Source organism: Felis catus, chromosome D2, assembly GCF_018350175.1.
Source record: "Felis catus isolate Fca126 chromosome D2, F.catus_Fca126_mat1.0, whole genome shotgun sequence".
Taxonomy (NCBI): Eukaryota; Metazoa; Chordata; class Mammalia; order Carnivora; family Felidae; genus Felis; species Felis catus.
In genome coordinates, this window is record NC_058378.1 from 18,367,630 (window position 1) to 18,386,764 (window position 19,135).

The following is a 19,135-nucleotide window of genomic DNA, read 5'->3' on the forward strand; positions in this document are numbered from 1 at the left end:
TCACCACTGTCTCTAAATGTCAGTAGGTCTAAATTTTATGGATGCTGGAATTTCACAATGTTGCAGCCAGAGTCGTGACCTAAATGGTAAGCAAGCCACAAGGCGTACATGGGAGCCAGTCCCAGCCGGGCCAGAGGATCCAGGTGCAACCCCTGGTGGTTCCAGACACAGATACGTGTCGCAGAGAGGCTGACCGTGCAACCCCATGCACGCGGCAGGGGCGCTGGCCCTCCTCCCGCTGACCCCTGATGGGTCCCCTGCCGCAACCCACAGGGAGCCTGTGTGGCCCCACGCCCGCAGCTGTAGCGGACCGCCCACCTGCTCCTCCCACACTGTGCCTGCAGCAGGAACACCTGGGTGTGCTCCCTAAGCATCTGGCCCCAATTCACCCCTCTGAGAAAGCCTCCCTCCGCAGCCAGATCCCGTTTACAGGACTGCTGCGGCCACTTCTCTCGGGGAGACACGGATCTCAGGGCAGTGCTTTTCAACTGCCGGGGGAGGCCGGCAGTGGCGTGTGAAGTCAGTTCAGTGGGTTGAACAATTCCATGTGGCTCAGAGTGAGAGCTCCGGGTGGCAGTGAGCTTGTCTTCTCCTGCTGTGCTTCCCCCAAGCCCACATCCTGTGCGATGCAAGCCAGTGAGCCCGATGAATGAGCCTGTCCAGACCGCAGCCATACTCAGCAACACCCTTCGCAGCACTCGACGCTTTACACAGAGAACATCCACCTGTCCGCACCTGCGCGAAGAACGGGGGGACCCACGACCCGCCCGAGGCCACAGAGCCGGCAGGGCAGCCGAGTCCAGGAATCCGGGCTCACAACACAGCTCGTCCCAAGAGGCCACCTCACCCTCGACCACCACAGCTCCCCCGGGGGACCGCTCAGGCTCGCTTCTCTCCGCCCTGATCTTTGACTCTGCTTTCCAACACCTCAAGTCTAACGAACATCTTCTGGGAAGAGTTTTTGCCTCGATTCTTCATATAAACCAACCACCTTCCAAAATTCCTGCTCTGGCAGCAAACGAAAAACCTATTTGGAAGTTTAAAGACCTCTGTGATTCTCTTTAATCAACAGCTTAAGATACAGGTGCACACAGGGCTGTGTGCATACACACACACGCGTGCTCACATGCATCGCGCACACACACGTGTGCTTGCACCCACGTGCGCACACACACGCACACACACAACCTGTGAGAAGGAACTACAATCCCTCTTTTCCTGACTACAGTCGCCTCTCAGTCTGTGCAGGTAGCTGACCGCCCCCCCCCCGCCGCCCCCGCAGAGGAAGCAACCACCTGCATTTATCAGCCGCTGTCTGTGCCACCGCCACCCCTTATCTCCACCCCTGCCAGTCTTCTCACCACGACAGTTAGGTCTCTATACTCCCAGAGCACCCGTTCTGCTGACAGGGTGCAACCTGCTGAAGAGAATGCTCGAGGAGCCCAGGCTTCCTGGCACTGAGGTCTAGTTTCCAGAAGCAGCTCCTTCTCGTGCAGGCCTGAGCACTGCGTTCGGGGCTCAACCCACATGGATCCACGGGGTGACCCCCGCGCATCACTGCCACGTGCCCACCAGCAAGCCTCACAGATGCGGGGCCTCCGTTTTATCACTGAAATTAGCGGGAGAATAATATTGCCTTTTCCGCGGCGCCGTTATAAGGATCAAATGAGACGGGACACGTGACCAGGATGAACTCATGCATTGCATCCACTGGGGAACACTTGTGCAAGTGAAAGGGAGTGTGTTAATCGCCACGCCGGGGCAGCAGAGCATCCTGGGACGGCCCGGACACTGGCACGCGGCCAACCTACTGACTTAGCGAGAGGGACTGTTTAAATGAGGGCTGATGAGAAGTATCACCGATGCCTGGCTTACAGAAAGTGCCCGATCCTTGCTCATTACTGTTACGTCATCCGATACCCCTCTCGAGCCCCAAAGCCCATGATGTAAAATTCTCAAGAACAGGCATTAAACACAAAAGGCCAGCACTGAGGCCACAACCTCCGTGGCCGGGTCCCCAGACAGTGGGCCAATCACCGCTGGCTTCTGCAACTGCAGGGACACGGAGGCTCAGGCGTCCAGGGACCCGCCCCAGGGCCATAAGGACGCACCAGGTCCCCGAAGCAGGCACTGGGCCATTATCTCCACCCATGGCCATTCCTCGTGCTGAAACCTTTGGGTGATGGAACACCCTCCCCCCCCAGGCCTGGCCAAGCTCACAGAGAGGAATAAACTTGCTGCCCAGAGATACGCGGCTCATCCACGCGGAGAACACAGAACGCTGCTATCACTCAAAGTCCAGGAAACGGAGGAGATGGTGCCTGGCAATTCTCCAGCGCGGAGCCCTGAGCAGAAAAAGCTTGCATACCCGAGTTTGTGGAGTCTCCAAGTGGTTAATGGACAACTCTTGCACAAGACTGGCTTCTAAGAAGTCAGGCTGGAAGACCGGACGAAAGGAATCAATCGTCTCTACTGCGTTCACCCGAACCGCTATCGGGGAACGAAAAGAGCCGCCAACAAAGGTGAGCGGGAAAGGCTGGAAGGACACGATGCGTGCTGACACCGGCTACTGGGTTCGGTGGCAGAGCTACATCCGCCACTTAACTAGTGGTCTGCCTTGAACACGTTGTCCAGTCACTCCTGGGGGGGGGGGGGGGGCGGGGAGCAGCGCCCAGCGTGTAAAATGGGCATCGTCATCCTCACGAGCCAGTAGGACATTGATCCCAAAGCAGAGTAAAACACAGGTACCAGTCTCCCGTAAAGCCACAGTGTGATGATGGGAACCAAAGCCCTCACGGTCGTATGCCGCCGTTTACGCAGCTTAGGCACTTCGCCTGCGCTGACCACCAGGAGTTACGTAGGAGACGGGTCAGAAAGAACATGCTCCCCCAGGAGCTTAAGCGAAAGCAACACGGGGGTCGTTGAATCGAGACACCATCAACTGTGGGGCACACCATTACTTTTCCATACTGCTTAGTAGGAAAAATTGTATCAATTAAACCATGAAACACCGTCCATCGTGAGCATCCTGGTCTCAGAGATGTTAAAACACGGGGGGGAGGGGGGGTGCATTTTAGAATTAATGAGACACAGTGTAACGAGGACCCCAGGGTGGCCTCGAACCCAAGGTCTAGTCCTCACTGGACCAGGTTCGAGGCCAGTTTGAGCCCACTGAGCAGTGGGTGTCCGGTGGAGAATGCAATTTAATCACCCCTGGGAGCTCGCACGCATTCCAGACTCCCGGCGCCTCCTGCAGCGTCTGACTCAGTGGATCTGGAATGGGGCCTGGGGATCCTTTTCTCAAAGCTCCTCGGACGATGTGTCATACAGGCCCTGGAAGGGTTCCTGCCGCCCTCCAGCTGGCCCTCGCCAGCCGCCACACTGCCATGCCCTGGGCTGAGAAAGTGAAGAGATGTTCCCGTGCCTAGGGCGCCCTGTGCCAGCCAGGGAAAAAGCCCGGCTAAACGAACAGAACAGGATCTGCTCGCACAGCGGGCCCCCTCCCTCCCCCTTCCGCTCTAACCTCTGGCATCGGGACACAACTTCCGCGAGGGACGAGCCAGACCGAAGGTGTGGGTCTGTATCTGCAGTGCCATTCTGTGGCCCTCCCACACTCCCATTTCTGTTGCGTTTCTCATGCACGCTTTCCCCCGACTCTGATTCATTTTCTGACTATGCAGTTGCAAACCTCCATTTAGAACAGGGGGGGAACTGAAGGCGTCCTGTGTGGCATTTCCCTAAGTCAGCTGTGACTCAGCCTGGCAAAGCCCCAAGTGCCTTTACAGAGGCTTCCTTCTGCCCCTTTATTAGCTCAGCGAGCAGCCAGGACTGGTAATAACAGGCCAATCGCTGCTCAGGGGCGCATTTGCCGCCCCCCTGGGACCCAGGGAGAGAGCAGGAATGCGGGGCCCCTTCCTCCCAGCTCTGCAAACTTCATTTACATTTTGAAGCGTCAGGGGACAAGGGTATAGCACTCCAGGATTCCTGAAGCCTATTAAGAAAGGAGAGCCGAAGTGGGTGGCGAGGGCACGAAGCAGCTCCAGCCACCTGTTCCCGCCTCCCACCCCTACTCGGCACACATTTTCTTATGACTCAAGGTATCCAACAAGGCAGGGGTTTCAAAGCTTCCCATGTCTGATGCTAGAGCAGCAGGGGGTTGAGAACCCGGATCATCAAGCTACAACAACAGCTACAGCCCTCTGACGGCCACCAGCTGGTTCTGACAACCCAGTGTACCATGGGAGGCGAGGGATTCCCCGGCCGGCCATGCCGCCCAATACCCCACAAGACAGGATTTCAGGTTTTTTTAAGAGAGCAGTTTCATTAACGAAGCTTTGGGGAAAGGAGCCAGGGTGACGCTGGGTGAGAGGGATCTGTGCCAAACGGAGGGCAAGCCCATCTGCCCTGCCTCCCGCAGCACCTCCCGGCCGCCCCGGGGCCACCGGCTGCAAGGGGTCTAGCTTCCCCATCCCACATCGCGGGGGAACGAGAGAAGCCAAGGGTGCTGGGGTCAGAGGGAAATGCAGCTCTGTACCGAACAGGAACGCAGGGCGGGGCCCGCGTGGGGAGCACGCAGTGAGCACGGATCAAGTCGATTCGTTCATTAAACCCAACGCCTGGCTCTTTGGGGCAAGCGCTGGCACCCTGAGTAAGGAATCGTGCTGGAGAAGCACGGCGTCACTCCGGGAGACGCTGGCCAGAAATCAGCACGAGGGCAGGTAGGAGCGACTCTCGCGGAGGAAACGACCAGGGAAGGAAAGGAATAAATAACGAGCCATTACCTAATAAGGGGTTTGTCTACACCAGCGAACTTGTTCCAGAACCGAGGCCAAAATCAGGGTTAACTACCACAGTGCCTACATGATCATTACGCGTTTGGGGGTTTTGCTGTTTTATTTTGTTTTCTTTGTTTTTTTTTCTTTCTTTTTTTTTTTTTTTAAAGCCACCTACTCTTCTCCTTAGAGCCACAGAAAAAATCCTGCAAGAATCTCTTTCCTGGAAGCAGACATGGCCTTGAGAGCCCCAGGGATATAGACGGCCCCTGCAGTCCACCCACCTCTGCCCCAAACCCCACAGGAGGGAAGCCCACTTGTATTTCTTCTCAGCCCAGCGGTGGAAGACGGAGGCCTGCTCGTGGCTGTCGACGGTTGTCCAGGGGAAAGGCGGCGGCTGCCAGAGAGCACCTCCGGGCTCAGCCCAATCCTCACTCCACAGAAAGTGATCACCTTTGCACAAAGGCAGCACAGTCACTCATATCCACGGGCAAGAAGAACAAGACAAACCAAGGTGAAGGGAGTAAAAGCCCCATTAGGTCCCGCGATGTGCAAAGGGAGATTCCACCACTGTTATCAACATCCATTAAGGGGATCTGGGACTCCTTGAAATCTAAGGAATGATTACTAAAACATGAAGGACCACAACCCTCCGCCTCTGTAAATAGCTCTTTCTAGCAACTGTTTTTCTGGACAGCCTCGCCCAGGAGGAAGCAGAGGCTGTTAACAGTTTCTCTAAAAATGGACTTGACTAGCATTGTTAGAACCCCTTGCGGCCGAGTGCTGTGTCCCAGGCACCGCCTCAGGGAGACCTAGGTCCCAGTCTCAGTGTGACCTGAGGAAAGCAAAGTGTCACTACTGATCCCACGGAGGGAGGCCTCAAATACTAGCCCTCCCCATGCCACTTCTGAGTAGTCCCCACCCCCCTCCTGGGCCCCCCCTCACCCCCGCCCCCCTAAGACAGTCCCTTGGTGCTTGCACCGTCACGGCTGCTGCGATGTCAACCAAGCCTCTCTCTGCCACCTGCCCAACGAATCTGCGTTTCCCTCCGCGCCCACGACAACAGCTGGCAGTGACTCAGTTTGCTCTTTAAAACAGAAGAGCCACACGCCGCCCCGAGTCCTCACGCCAAGCGCCTGTCAGTCCGACCAAGAAGCCCGCGTAGCCTTGTGTCAGATCGACGAGGAATTTCCACCTCGCTCTTCCAAGATCCCGAACTGGGTCCAAATGTTCCCCCACAAAACCGCATCGGTCACAAGCTCTTCCGGAAAATAACCTGGGAGTTCCCAAACCGGAATGCGCCCACTCGGGCTTACAATTTCAGAGAGCCACTGCTTCACTCTCTGAGACCAAAGTCATGGATTTATCTTGAAGCTGGAGTTACCGTCTCCAGCAGGAGCTCCCCGGAGCATGCCCCACCCCTGCGTTTAGAGCACGAAACCCGCGCTGCCAGCCAAGGGCTCCCGGCTGCCCAGCGTGCCCAGCCCCAGTCGCTCTAGGGAAAGTAAACGAGCACATCTGCCCTCAAGGGGCTTCGCCGGGTCTCCCCTTTCCTGACGTTGAAACAGAGTCAGGCTTGTTTTCCAGGCAGGAAAAGTGCTTCCTCTAAAAGAGGAGGAAAAGTTTTAGAACTTACCAGCACCTAAAATTCGCTCCCCTCCCCGATAGGCAATCTGTCTTTGCACTTGAACGCGATGCGGACGGCTCACCAAGAAGGGCAAACAGCACAGTAAGAGCGTCGGGAACCGAAGACAAGAGAGGCTAATTTAGAAGGCAGCAATCCACTCTCCAACCACTTCCGGTGCTCCCGTCTGGCAAAGGGAGGAACAGGTGAACCGTCCCCCAAATCTCCCCTATGAACCTCTCCCTACGCATCAACCCTTTACCCCAGGCCAACCGGCCCCAAGGGCCAGGAGAGGAGTCCACATCATACAGCTTCTTGAGGGAGGAGAGGGAGCTTCTCAGGAAGAACACACACAAAAAAAGCGGGAACGATAATCCATCACAGATTCGCAGAACCCAGAGTTTGACTTGAGACTCGTGCTCTCCCTCCGTCACCCTTACGTTGTTTATTAAACATTTACTCCTGTTTATGAAGCACGTACTCCAGAGTTTGGCTGACCAGGACCTGAAAACCTATGAAAACACCCTCGGGATTGTGTCAAGAATCTGTTAAGTCATCTGAAAAGCACCTGTTTTATCTGTCTTGACAAACTGGGGACATACTCTGCAGGCTTAAGAATTTCAGCTCAACACACACACGCCGGCACCTGACAGACTCAACGGCAGGCAGACGTGTCTGGGAAAATGGGTGCGCGAGTGACCGGACCCAGGGAGCACCTGATAGGGGCTGACCACAAGGGCCAAAGGGTCACAGCCACTCAGAGAAGGAAAGGCTGGTGGACGTGATGGTGCAACATTTATTGCGAAAGTCAGAATTACAGTGAGGCGCCCTTGGCGTTCAGCACGTTCAGGAAGTGTCGGGGGAAATACACACACACATACAGCTGACCCTTGAACCACACAGGGGTTAAGGGCACCAACCCCCTACAGAGTCGAAAATCGGAGTCTAACTTCGGACTCCCCCCAGATTTAACTATTAATAGCCTACTGGTGACTGGAAGCCTCACAGAGAACGTAAACAGTTGATGAACACATCTTGTCTACAGTTTAGGTATCACGTGCTATATTCTTTTTTTTAATTTTTTTTAAATGTTTTTATTTTTGAGACAGAGAGAGACAGAGCATGAGCAGGGGAGGGGCAGAGAGAGAGAGGGAGACACAGAATCCAAAGGAGGCTCCAGGCTCCGAGCTGTCGGCACAGAGCCTGACGCGGGGCTCGAACTCATGGAGTGTGAGATCATGACCTGAGCTGAAGTCGGACGCTTAAACCGGCCGAGCCACCGAGGCGCCCTTCACGTGCTGTATCCTTACAATAAAGTAAGTTAAAGAAAGTGTTATTAAGAGAATCAGAAGGAAGAGAAAATACATTTACATACTGCACTGTATTTTTCAGGAAAGATCTGTGTTATCAGTGGACCTGAACAATTCAAACCTGTGTTGTTGAAGGGTCAACGGTACATACACATGGAATGTGTGTGTATGTGTGTGTGTGTGTGTGTGCATAGTTCCCCACACTTCCTAAACACCTGGGGGGTGTGTGTGTACATTATGCATGCATATATGTATATTTCCCCACTTCCTAAATGTGTGTACATATATACATAGGAGTATGTGTGTATGCAGACTTACACGTACAAGAACACACACACACACACACACACACACACACACACACAGATTCTGGAATGAGGCAGCCTTGCATGTTAATTACACCTGTCGAACTGAAGAGCACTGTGACTTTGGGGAAGTTATTCAGCTCCCTGTGCCCGTCCATTTGCGGAAGCAGGTCAGTGATACCTACACCCCACAGGATTTGCGATGACAGAAACCCTGGACGCCCCCCTGTGCACGGCAGCAGGCGCACAGCAGGTGCAGAACTAAGGAAGTTTCTCCAATGTCCTTTGCAGCTATTTGAGGAATATGAGCTACCCCTTAAAATTTGGAAAACTGAGGCACGGAGTGATGGGGCAAGTTGCCTGGAATTGTAGCAAATGAAAACCGCTTCCCAGGGCGCCTGGGTGGCTCAGCCGGTTAAGCGCCGACTTCGGCCCAGGTCATGATCTCACGGGTTCGTGAGTTCGAGCCCCACATCCGGGCTCTGTGCTGACAGCTCAGAGCCTGGAGCCTGCTTCGGATTCTGGGTCACCCTCTCTCTCTGCCCCTCCCCTATGCGCTCTCTCTCTCAAAAATAAACATTAAAAAAAAAATTTTTTTTTAATTACTTCCAGAACTTGACCTTTCATTTTGTAATCACTGATTTAGCAAACAGTATGTTGAACTCCTACTCTTCACCACAGACTGCATGAGAAACTGGGAGAAACCATGGGCCGTGCCCTCCGCACACCTAGGTCCTAGTGGACAGGAAAGAAATGCTATTATCTAAACATCCACAGTGTCTGGGACGCCAGGCCATGGAGAAAGCAGTTCCTTAGGGTCGGACATCTCCTAACCCTGAACAGAAAGAAGCTGAGAGGGGCACCTGGGTGGCTCAGTCGGCTGAGCGTCCGACTTCGGCTCTGGTCACGATCCTGCAGTTTGTGAGTTCGAGCCCCGCGTCGGGCTCTGTGCTGGCAGCTCGGAGCCTGGAGCCTGTCTGGATCCTGGATCCCGTGTCTCCCTCTCTCTCTGCCCCTCCCCTGCTCACGCCCTGTTTCCCTCTCTCTCTCTCAAAAATAAATAAACGTTAAAAAAAAGAAAAGGAAAGAAAGCAGCTGAGAATGACAACAGCAACCGGCCCCTGGCAGGCACCTGGCCCAAAGGAAGGCCGATGGAGCCCTCCTGCCCGGGTTTGCAAAGCCATCTGCAGAGCCAGATGGAGGGAGACTCCAGGAACTCCTGGCTGGCAGCCTCACAACATGGGGGAAGAAGAAGTGTCCTTCTAGGAACGAAGGCCAAAATGCCATTAAGCTGTCCACAGTGAACCCTCCGAGGGCAGGGGCAGTTGCCAAGAGACAGGCAGGGCCCGTGGCCGTGGCCGTATAACATATGGTACCCCCAAACCGGGTTTCCCTGTTGGCATCTTTAGGGCATCCCAGCTTGGGACATGTGAAGAGCCCTATCAAGGGGAGAGACATCTTCCTGGTGAGAGCCTCCGAGCCGCACGGACTTGCTGTAGAGTCACGAAACATACTGATGGATTCGCGCTTTCGAGAAACTTGCAAAAAGAGTGCGTCTTAACTCTGTCTGTTGTCCTAGACTCCCAAGACATATGACGTGACGCGCCCCTGCCCCGCACCCCCCCGTCTGGGGCTTGGAGAACTCCGGCATCGCTGTGGTAGGACGACGGGATAGCCTTTGTACACGACTGGGAATTAGCAAAAGGGGCAAAATGGTGCCAGTAAAGAAAACAAAGCTGGGCCAGGGGACGCGAAGACTGCTCTAGGTCCACAAGCAGGCCCAGAGCACAACGTGGTGGGCGGCTTGTGCTTTGCAGAAACGTCAACATCAAAGATGCCCAGGAGGATACGGCAGGATAAGGAAGGCCAGCTCTTCTGAGAAAGCAAGTCAAAGTCTGCGGTGAGATGGCGACGCTGAACGTGAAAACTCAAGGAATGACGGACGCGTGACACCGTATCAGTTAGACTTTCTAGCCAATCTCCCAGACTCACCGAGGAGTGAATTCCCCCAAGCCTCATGCCACATCTCGGGCAGTCCATGGCATGCAGTGAATAAATAAATATATCCTAGAAAGGGATACAGCAAATCCACAAGACGTCTGGGTGGCGGCCTCAATGCCTATCATCCCGGATTAATTTTTGTGGCCCTGGGAGAGTCTTTCCGGCTAGGGCCAGCCCCCAGAGATCCCAGCAGCCTCCAGGAGCCTGCAACCCTCACAATGGCTCAGATATGGTATGTTGTGGGAACTTCTCGCTTTGGGTCAGGCTGGGCTACCAACAGGGTCAGGTGGTCCAACCCGGCTAATCACTGGGAGGAAGGACAACCGAGGCATAAGGTAGACACCCAAGTTTGGAGAGGGACGGGGTTAGCCCAGTCCCCTAATACTCCTACCCTGAGCTGGGCTGTTGAGGTGTGTGGTGAGCGGAAGCCAAGTGGCTGAGGACAGGACGTGGCCCATGTCCCTTCTCAGAGCTGCTCCCCTCCCCCGTGTCATGAGGGACCCTCCTGACTGGGAACCTATTCTTCAGAGGATGCCAGGCCCAATACTCCCAGCAGGACACTGGTATGCTATGGGGGTCTGGAACCTCCTGCCACATTAACTCTGGAGAAAATACACAGTATTTAGATATGCCTTCGAACCTCATCATCCCACAAGTAACCCCTTATAGTTCAACCCTCTGCTGAAAAGTGTAAAGGGCTGGAAGTTTCTAGAAAAATGCAATTATAAATGGCCACTTACCCAGAATGCAAACAAGGAAATTCAGAATTGATTGTGGTGTTGACTACTAACATTTATATACTCTTTTAAACAAGGGATACTCCTAGATATGAACTCGTATTTTTTTATCTCTAAAACCAAAGTAGAATTTGCAGTGTTACTGATTTTATAAAGCCCGACCTAAAGACTCAGATGCATGCGTTGCCGTAAGTTGCCCATCAGGTAAGTGCCATACATGTTACCGTAATTCTCTACTAGTTAAAGACATTTCAAAGTTCCACAATGCCAAAAATAGATGATTAGTTCATTTTTTAAGCTTAAAAATGTAAGGAATGTCATTTACGACAGCCAAAAGGTAAAAGCCACCCAAGCGTCCACTGACAGATGAACCGAAAACGTGGCCTATATCCACGCAACGGGGTATTATTCAGCCTTACAACGGAAGGGAACTCTGACCCCTGCTACGATATGTGTGGACCTCGAAGACACTAAGCTAAGTGAAACACACCAATGGCAAAAGGACAAACACTACACAATCCCACTCATACGGGGTTCCTAGAGGAGTCAAACTCATAGAGACACAAAGCAGAAAGGTGGTGGCCGGAGGCTGGTAAGGGGGCGGGAGACTGGGAGTTAGTGTTTCATGGGGACAGAGTTTCACTTTTACAAGACGAAAGAGTTCTGGAGGCCGATGGTGGTAAGGGACGCATGACAACGTGAGTGTACTTAGTGCCACTGAAATGTACACTTAAAAACGGTGGAAGAGGAAATACACTTGGTTCGCCAAAGAATGGTAATCTCGACAGGATAAAAATTGTATCTCCCGAGCGAAGTACCTGGTGTTTTAACGATCTGGGTGAAGCATTCGTTAAATTCGGAGTCTGGGGGGAAAGCTCCTGAGGTCCCCTGTGATCCCGGGTCTGAGCTGTGCAATCTCAGACATGCCCTTTCTCTCACTCTCCATTCCCTCCTCCCAGATGTGGGTTTGGACAGTAACTCAGTATGATCCTGATGTTCTCCGAACAAATTTAATAGGAGGAGGGAATCATTCTGTTTGCTTCTAAACAAACCATTCAGACAGAAATGAAGGAATTACTCATTCCGCGGAATCTTTTTACCATCTGTTGCTGAAGGGACGTCTTCACTGAATGGGAGCCTGAGCTGGAGGACCTCAGAGTGAATTAAACCCAAGGAGGAAACGTGCCTTCCAGGTTTCGGGTCCCGCTGATTCTATGCTTATACAGAATTCAGGCCAAATGGGTTTTCTCCTCGAGAAGAAATAAATGAAAGGACTACTCCTAAGGAGATTCGACCTGGACAGCAGTTCCCAACCTGGTACCCCCGCCCCCACCCCCACCCTGGGGCTGCTAAGGATTACAAGGAAGAGGCTGGAAAACGGAATTAATTATGGATCAAGAAAGACTTTTTTGCTTAATGGATTAAAAAAAAAATCTCTTAAATAAGACGAGGGTCAAACGCAGAAACATTTAAGAGGTCCTGGAAAGGAGGACGGAGGGCAGGAAGGCTGAAGTGGGGCCCTCAGGACATCCTTTGGCCCCTCAGTGATAAGCAGCCAGCATTTTCTCCTCATCACCCTGCCCCTCCTGATTCCCTTCGACAAGACATGCATATTAACAACTATCACATTTGAATCACTTAAGCAAATGACTAAGCTGCATTGATAAGGAATCCTTTAGTCATAATTATCACAGATAAGTACATATTTAATATGCTCGGTTTCAGTAATTAAAATCCGAGGGGAAAAGCTTCTATCGTGGCTCAAGCTGCACTGGCAGGTTCTAGAATGAGAAGAGCCACAAACTGGAGCTGGCCTGGCTCAGCGAGAAGAATCGTGACGGCAAATATGGAGCGCGCGGCTCCCCGCTCCCCAGCCTGGGGTGCCTCCAATTGCCTTCCTGCACAAAAAGTCCTCCTCAAGTGCAGGGGCTCAGACGACGACGACTGATGGTGTCTCGGGGCGTGCTGGGTCGCCTGGGCAGCTCTCGTAGCCCACCGGTGTCACCGGGGTGAGGCCACAGGTACCTGGCGTAAGGGGTGGGTGGCCTCTCTCACCTGAGGCCTAGGCCTGGGGTTCTCCTGCATGTGGCCTCCCCTGCCCCCGGCCCCCCAGAGTCTCCTGTCCTCCTGACAGCTCCCCGGGGCCTCCTGCATACCTACCACAGGTTAGCTTCCACTTCTGAATCGGTTTCATCTATGTGGGGAGATCGCCAGCCCCCTGCAGACCTGTGGGGACGATTCACAATCACCTAACGGTGACTGGTTAGTCCCCACCCGCCTGGCTCTTTATCATCTCCTTTCCCTAAACTGTTTGGCTCTCTTTCTCGTTTGGTAGTTTTTAGGTCCACTACACATATGCCTTTTAACATCAGATGTTCTGGGAAAGTGTATTTAAGTCAAAAGTAACACTGTTATTACCCGCCCCCCCATCTACTAAGTGATGGAACTAAGGCTCCATAACAGGTGGAGATCACCCAAGTTTACACGGCCGATAAACGGTAGAGGGTGGGTTCAAACCCATTTATCAAGACTGCCTTCTTGGCACCCCCTTCGTGCTGCCTCTCAGGAGTGAAAGGATACACAGGATGAGGCGTGTGGCCGGTGGCGCCCCCCCCCCCCCCGCCACCCCCGCAGGTCTCACCCTGGACCGGGTCAGAGCTGTAGGAGACGGGGCTCTCTCAGAGAATGCCTTTACCCAGCAACGAACTCCGGGCCCCTGCTTCAGCTTTAGGTGTTGACCTAAACAAACGGCTCCATGTGAATCTCTGCATTTGGTTTCTGATATTCTTTTCCCCAACCAACACTATTCATTAGGATGTTCAGTGACCTTTAAAGTCCAGTAGATCAGCAGATTCTTACCAAGTGTAAAGGCTATGAACATGTTGGTCGCTCACAAGGAAGTGCGTGCTTCGTTCTATTAGAAAATGAGGACTATATAACCCACACGCTTCCTCTGGCTACCGAGATACAACTCTGTGTTCCACTAAAGGAGCTTCCCTCGGTTCAGTGTCAGGAGATGTGCTTAAAAAGTGCATGGGACTGCTCTCTAAATGGGGATAATAATGCCTGCCAGGTAGGATTCTGTTGGGGGTTAAACCCAACACAGACGGGCAACATCTAACCACAATCTGGCCCAACCGAGATGCTCGATGTTCATTCCCCTGTTCTCTGCGCTCTTCTACTTTCTTCCCCTTCTTCTCCTCACCCTATGCCACCACCTCCCCATCCCTGCAAATTATCTGGCCGATTTTTAAACTGTCGTTTTGATGACTCTGTGTTTACACATAACATATATGCTTTGTCTTCTGAGCTGCCTCAAATCTTTTCACAAGTGCGTACAGCTTAAATACACAACAGCCATCATCTAGAAGTTGACGGAAATTTCAGGGTTGTTGCATAAGGGACGTGGAATTTGGAGATAAGGTTGGAAAATGTCACCCTCCGAAAATAAAGCCAAAAAGAACCAAGAGAATGAATGGCATTAGCCATCTGGGGCCATCTTTCCAGGAAATAGCTCAGTCGAGCTGATGATTTAGAAGTGTAGTTGATGAGAAGCGAGTATGTCTCCAATCTCACAGAGGAATCAAAAACAAAATCTCATCAGGATAACTTGAGCACAAAATCTGAGGAACGTAACATAAACTGTAATCTAATTAAGTACAATATGTCTCAGGAAATGATTCTGCCGGCTGAATACTGAATACTGAAGAACGCTGAAAACAAAGTCAGATTTATCAGCCGGGATCCAACTGGAAGTCAGGCACCACACAAGCTTCTGGAACAGAGGGGCTTTAATATAAATCGTTAACTAGGTGTAAAGTTGTTAACTAGGGAACTGAAAGGAAGAAAACCCTATGGTATCAGGGAGGCAGCAACCACAGCAGCAGCCGCTGCCCCTAGGATCGAGAGAACAAAGGCCAGAAGTGGCAAGGGCTGAACCTTACACACTCAGGGAAGGGGCCCTGGCACCCAGACCGCTGAGGAGGGGGCGCGAAGGCGGGTGGGGACCGTGATGGTGGTTTCTCCGGCACTGGGAAAACCAGACGCAGCTGGTGCAGGTGAGGGGGACAAGCGTCCCTGAGGGCCGCTCGTGGGAAGAGGGAGCCGAGGGGAAGGACCAAGTCCCCCGACTGCCCCTCCCCCAACTCCCCCGGGGCCTCCAGGGGAGCCGCTGGCAGAGCAGAAATGGGCTGATGGGCAGAGTCCTAGCTCAGGCATCACAGAGCAGAGTCCAGAAGGATTTGGGGCTGAGATAATAATCGTTTAATAAATTGCACATTGGGTTTTTGTGAAAAATGAGTCTCCACTGCTACCCTAGGGAGACAGTATTGATTCTATACACAGAAATATCCCCAGAATGGTGAAGTCCAATTCATCAGGCTTCACAGGCAGAGGGAAATAAGCCTACAGAAAACATAGCTGCTCACCCAGCTCTGTTGTGGCTTCCTGAGTACACGAGCCCCCTGGAGCCTGCTCCCAAAGGCATGGTTCTCGCCAGGAACGAACGAATGAACCGCCATTCTTATTTACCAACACTTTACAACTCTGGTTCATGGAAACCCCAATCTTTGACTGGTAACTTCCTAGATGAGCTAATAAAATTGAGTTTCCAAACCTGTGAGATCCTGGGCCCGTGGCAATTCACTCTCTCAAAGCTCTGTCTCAAACAGCTTAGTGGCTGCTCTTATGTGACCACATGTGACTGACGTGTATTTGACCACATGTGATTGACCACATGTGATGCACACACCAGATAATTCATCAGGTGTTCTGAAGAAAGTGGTCATGCAAGTTTCAACTGTTTCTACAAATGTATTACACACACATACACACACACACACACACACACACACACACACACACACAAACTGTGCAGAATAAAGAAAAGAGACGCAAAACTTCAACCTCCCCATGAATAAACCTACTCATGGCATTCATATATTCTCACCAGTTTATCCTCCAATAGAGAATCAGCCCAAGTCCGTGGACTTCAGAAACCTCAGAAGCACAGGACCTCCAGCCCTTCCCTCCCCACTGTATTTCACAACGTACATAAGGTGATCCATCCTAAGAGTTGACAAAGGACAGATATGCTACTGGAGGGTCTCCTACCTTCAATTCAAATGGGCAAGGGCAAGGCCGTGGAGGGGAAGCAGCCAGGCTGCTGGGCAGAACTCTTAGAACCACCAGTCAATTCCAGGAGAGACAGCTTTGTTTATTTCCACCCAGAAGATAGTGGCTCACAGGCAGTCTGACGACAAATGTCATGAAAAAGTTCCCAACACTCCCAATCAGATGGTACATGATCCAGAACAGGCTGTCTGGAATTATTTTTTTCTGGAGATTTAGAACCACACGGTCACTGACATTCAAAAGTATGGGGTCAAACCTCCATCCTCAAAAGAACAACAAAGCCCCCCAGATTTAAAAAATACAAAGAAATAAAATCCATGGACTGCTCAACTCCTGAATACCCTACTCCCTATATTCATTCAGTCCAGAGCCTATAAGAAAAGTCATATTTTCTTTAAGCTCTAAACTGTCATTTTGGTATCTTTTGATTATTATTTTTATTGCAGACAGCAAGATGCTTAGAGATTCCAGAATAACTCCTATGACTAAGAGCCTCATTCACTAATCCAATGGGCAATCCATTATACGCTCATCCATATTCAACTCTGAATATAAAAGCAAGCATCCAAAGAGAAGACCCAACTCAAACTCAAAGCCCACAAATCTGACCAAACATACGTGCAGGGACCCCATGATGTTCAGCAGTTACAGCCAAAAGATGGAAACTCTCAATAACGCCCCCCCGGACCAATTGTTTCCAAATCTGACTTCATGAGAACCGCGTGTGGGGAGCTTTTTCTAAAACATGCCTCGGCCTAATGGCCCAACATTCCAATTTAATTGGGCTGGGGTAGGTTCTAGGCACCTGTACTTTTAAATCTCCCCGGGTGTTTCTACTGTGCGGTCAGACTGAGGAACACTGGACGACAGCGAGGGGGATGGGCAGGGATGAAAGGTGTAAACGGTAAGGAAAACCAATTAAGACACGGGGAAGAATCAAGTGGGGAGAAGCGGGAAGATGACAGCACACAGAGTCTGAGGCTACTGCAGTCCTTGACGTTTCATTTCAACGCAGCAAATCGAGTGCAAACAATGGGCAAATTCCTTCAGTCTGTGTCTATTGCATTTGTGAAATTCACTAATGAGCACTGGTCATCAGATGCGGCAGCTCATACAATATGGAAACTACGAACGTCCTACAGGCCACGTCCCCTTCTGTCTGGGGACAGTGTGCACAGATTGTCAAGGAGCTGTGTCGGATGCTAGCTTGGTGCCCGCCCCACGAAAGAAGGGCGCAGAAGCCCTCCGGACCAGGATCTTCATTCCCACCTCCGCAGACACCTTCCCTGGTGCAATTTCTCCCTGTGGTGGAAGAAAAGCATGCTGACCTCCACAAAGTAACTTCACATTTCTGCTGAAATGACATATGCACCTTTTCAGCCAGGAAGACGCAAAGGTGTGGGAGCGCATGCCTCTATGTGCGTGCACATCCACGTGCACAAGTACATGTGTCAGTAGCTCCAGACAGGGACTTTCCAGCTGAGTTAAGTACCACACACACACACACACACACACACACACACACACACACACACACACATTATTCTGAGCACTTTCGACCTACATGCTCGGCACAGGGTTGTACTAAGTGCTTGACAGACGACATGTCATTCCATCCTCATAACGAAGGAGGGTCTGTTATTTCCATCTTACAGGGGAGGTGACAGACTTAGAAAGGGGAGACTGGACCCAGGCAATGCCTCCAGAGCTCAAAGCCGCTCAAGCCACCTCTCCACCCCCACTCCCAGGGTTCTCCAAAAGCACCAGGAGCGCGGCAAACACACAGCTGGGGAGAAGGTGCTATGCCCTAAACGCAGTCTATCAATAGTAGGTCATTAACTGCGTCAAGAGATCCAACCCAGGAGATTCAGCCTGCAACTGAATCCTCACTCTGCAAAAGTGAGGTCCTGTGTTGGAGGTGAAACCGAAGAGGAGGAACAAGGAGTGAAAAGGCAGATCAATGCCCTTGGCACACAAAGGACTCATTTTACAGCTGTTTTCCTCCCCAGCCAACAACAATACCACCCTCTCCACCCCCCCGCCCCCCCGCAAAATGTAAAAGACAGAAAGCTCCAGCCTCCAGAGGGGAGGTAGTCAGGCTGCAGATTTTCCCTCCAGGCCTGCCGCTTCCCCTGTTCTCCCTTCTCCCTTGACTTACACGTTCTTCCAGCCACCTGCACCCCATTTACCCACCAGGAGGTTCTCTGCTAGTTGTCGAAGGCTGAACTAACCACTTCTCAGCGCAGGGCAGAGCGATGTGCCGTTATCACTAATCGCCACCATCCACTCTAAATTCCTGCTCAAGGGACTCCAGACGCCATCCCCCAGGGTCTCATTATTCTGTACCTCCAAACTCTCCAAAAGAATGGAGGACAGAATTTCCTCGGCTCCTACGGATGCCAGGTCCTGGAATCAAATCCTATGGCTGGGTCTCTGCATTCCACGACGGTGGACAGAACGCTCCCCTGTTGCTCCGCACATGTCCCGTGGCACCTGCGTCCCGACCTGGACTCCGCGGGTTGGCTACGAACACTTCGCGGGTTGCTGGAGGCATTCCAACATGTGCTACGGCTCCCTTGGCGAGCAGTGTCAAATTACTTCAGGGGGGCGCTGACCAAAGTGTGAACAGACCGCACGCCCACCCAGTGGCCCTCCAGAAGGACTGCCTGGAGGCGCCCCCGCATTTCACAACATAAATCTGCCTCCGTCCCATCTAATGCCCTAAACCTCCCATCCTCTACATCAGAGGTCAGTGGTGTGTCAAAACTTCTTACCCCAGTGGCCACTGAAGGCACAGAGCTTTAAAATAGCCAATCACAGGCAGCTCCAAAAGCTCAGGAACGTAACGTGCAAGAGAACGTCAGATGCCTACTCCGGAGCCCAGCGGTGTGTCTACACAGCCAGGCAGCCTAGAGACCACTTTAACCTAGGTGCCTGCCTAAAGATTACCATCTAAATGCACAGCAGTTTTACGATGATGGATTGGTGGAAGGGGAGTTCATAATGAAAAACTCTTTGCTAAATACAGCTGGAAGGAACGAAGACGGTTTAAAACCAACTGATAATTCTATCGCTCAGTATGTCTCTCTCTTCTGCCTCAGCATCCTGCATGGTCTCCCTGCACTCCTCGGGAGAGGTGAAGCGGCACCCCGCTGATTAAGGCGCGATGATTTAACAGCATACATACAAATACAGCTGGGGCCCGTGGGGCCGCAACAGCAATGCAGCATTTCTGGAGGAAAGAAATGCTCAG

General features: G+C 52.1%; 1 protein-coding gene across 2 annotated transcripts in view; it reads right to left on the reverse strand.

Annotated features, from left to right (window-relative positions):
* GALNT2 (polypeptide N-acetylgalactosaminyltransferase 2) overlaps nt 1–19,135 on the reverse strand; it is a 193,696-nt gene that overhangs the window by 156,480 nt on the left and 18,081 nt on the right. Inside the window, exon 1 of one of the 2 annotated variants that reach the window (XM_045039959.1) lies at nt 3,524–3,547. The exons of the other annotated variant lie outside the window; for it this stretch is intronic. Coding sequence (XP_044895894.1) covers nt 3,524–3,532 — 9 coding nt within the window. The 5' untranslated portion in view covers nt 3,533–3,547. Of the gene's footprint in view, nt 1–3,523; nt 3,548–19,135 lie in introns of those variants that run through there. 2 annotated transcript variants of the gene reach the window in all.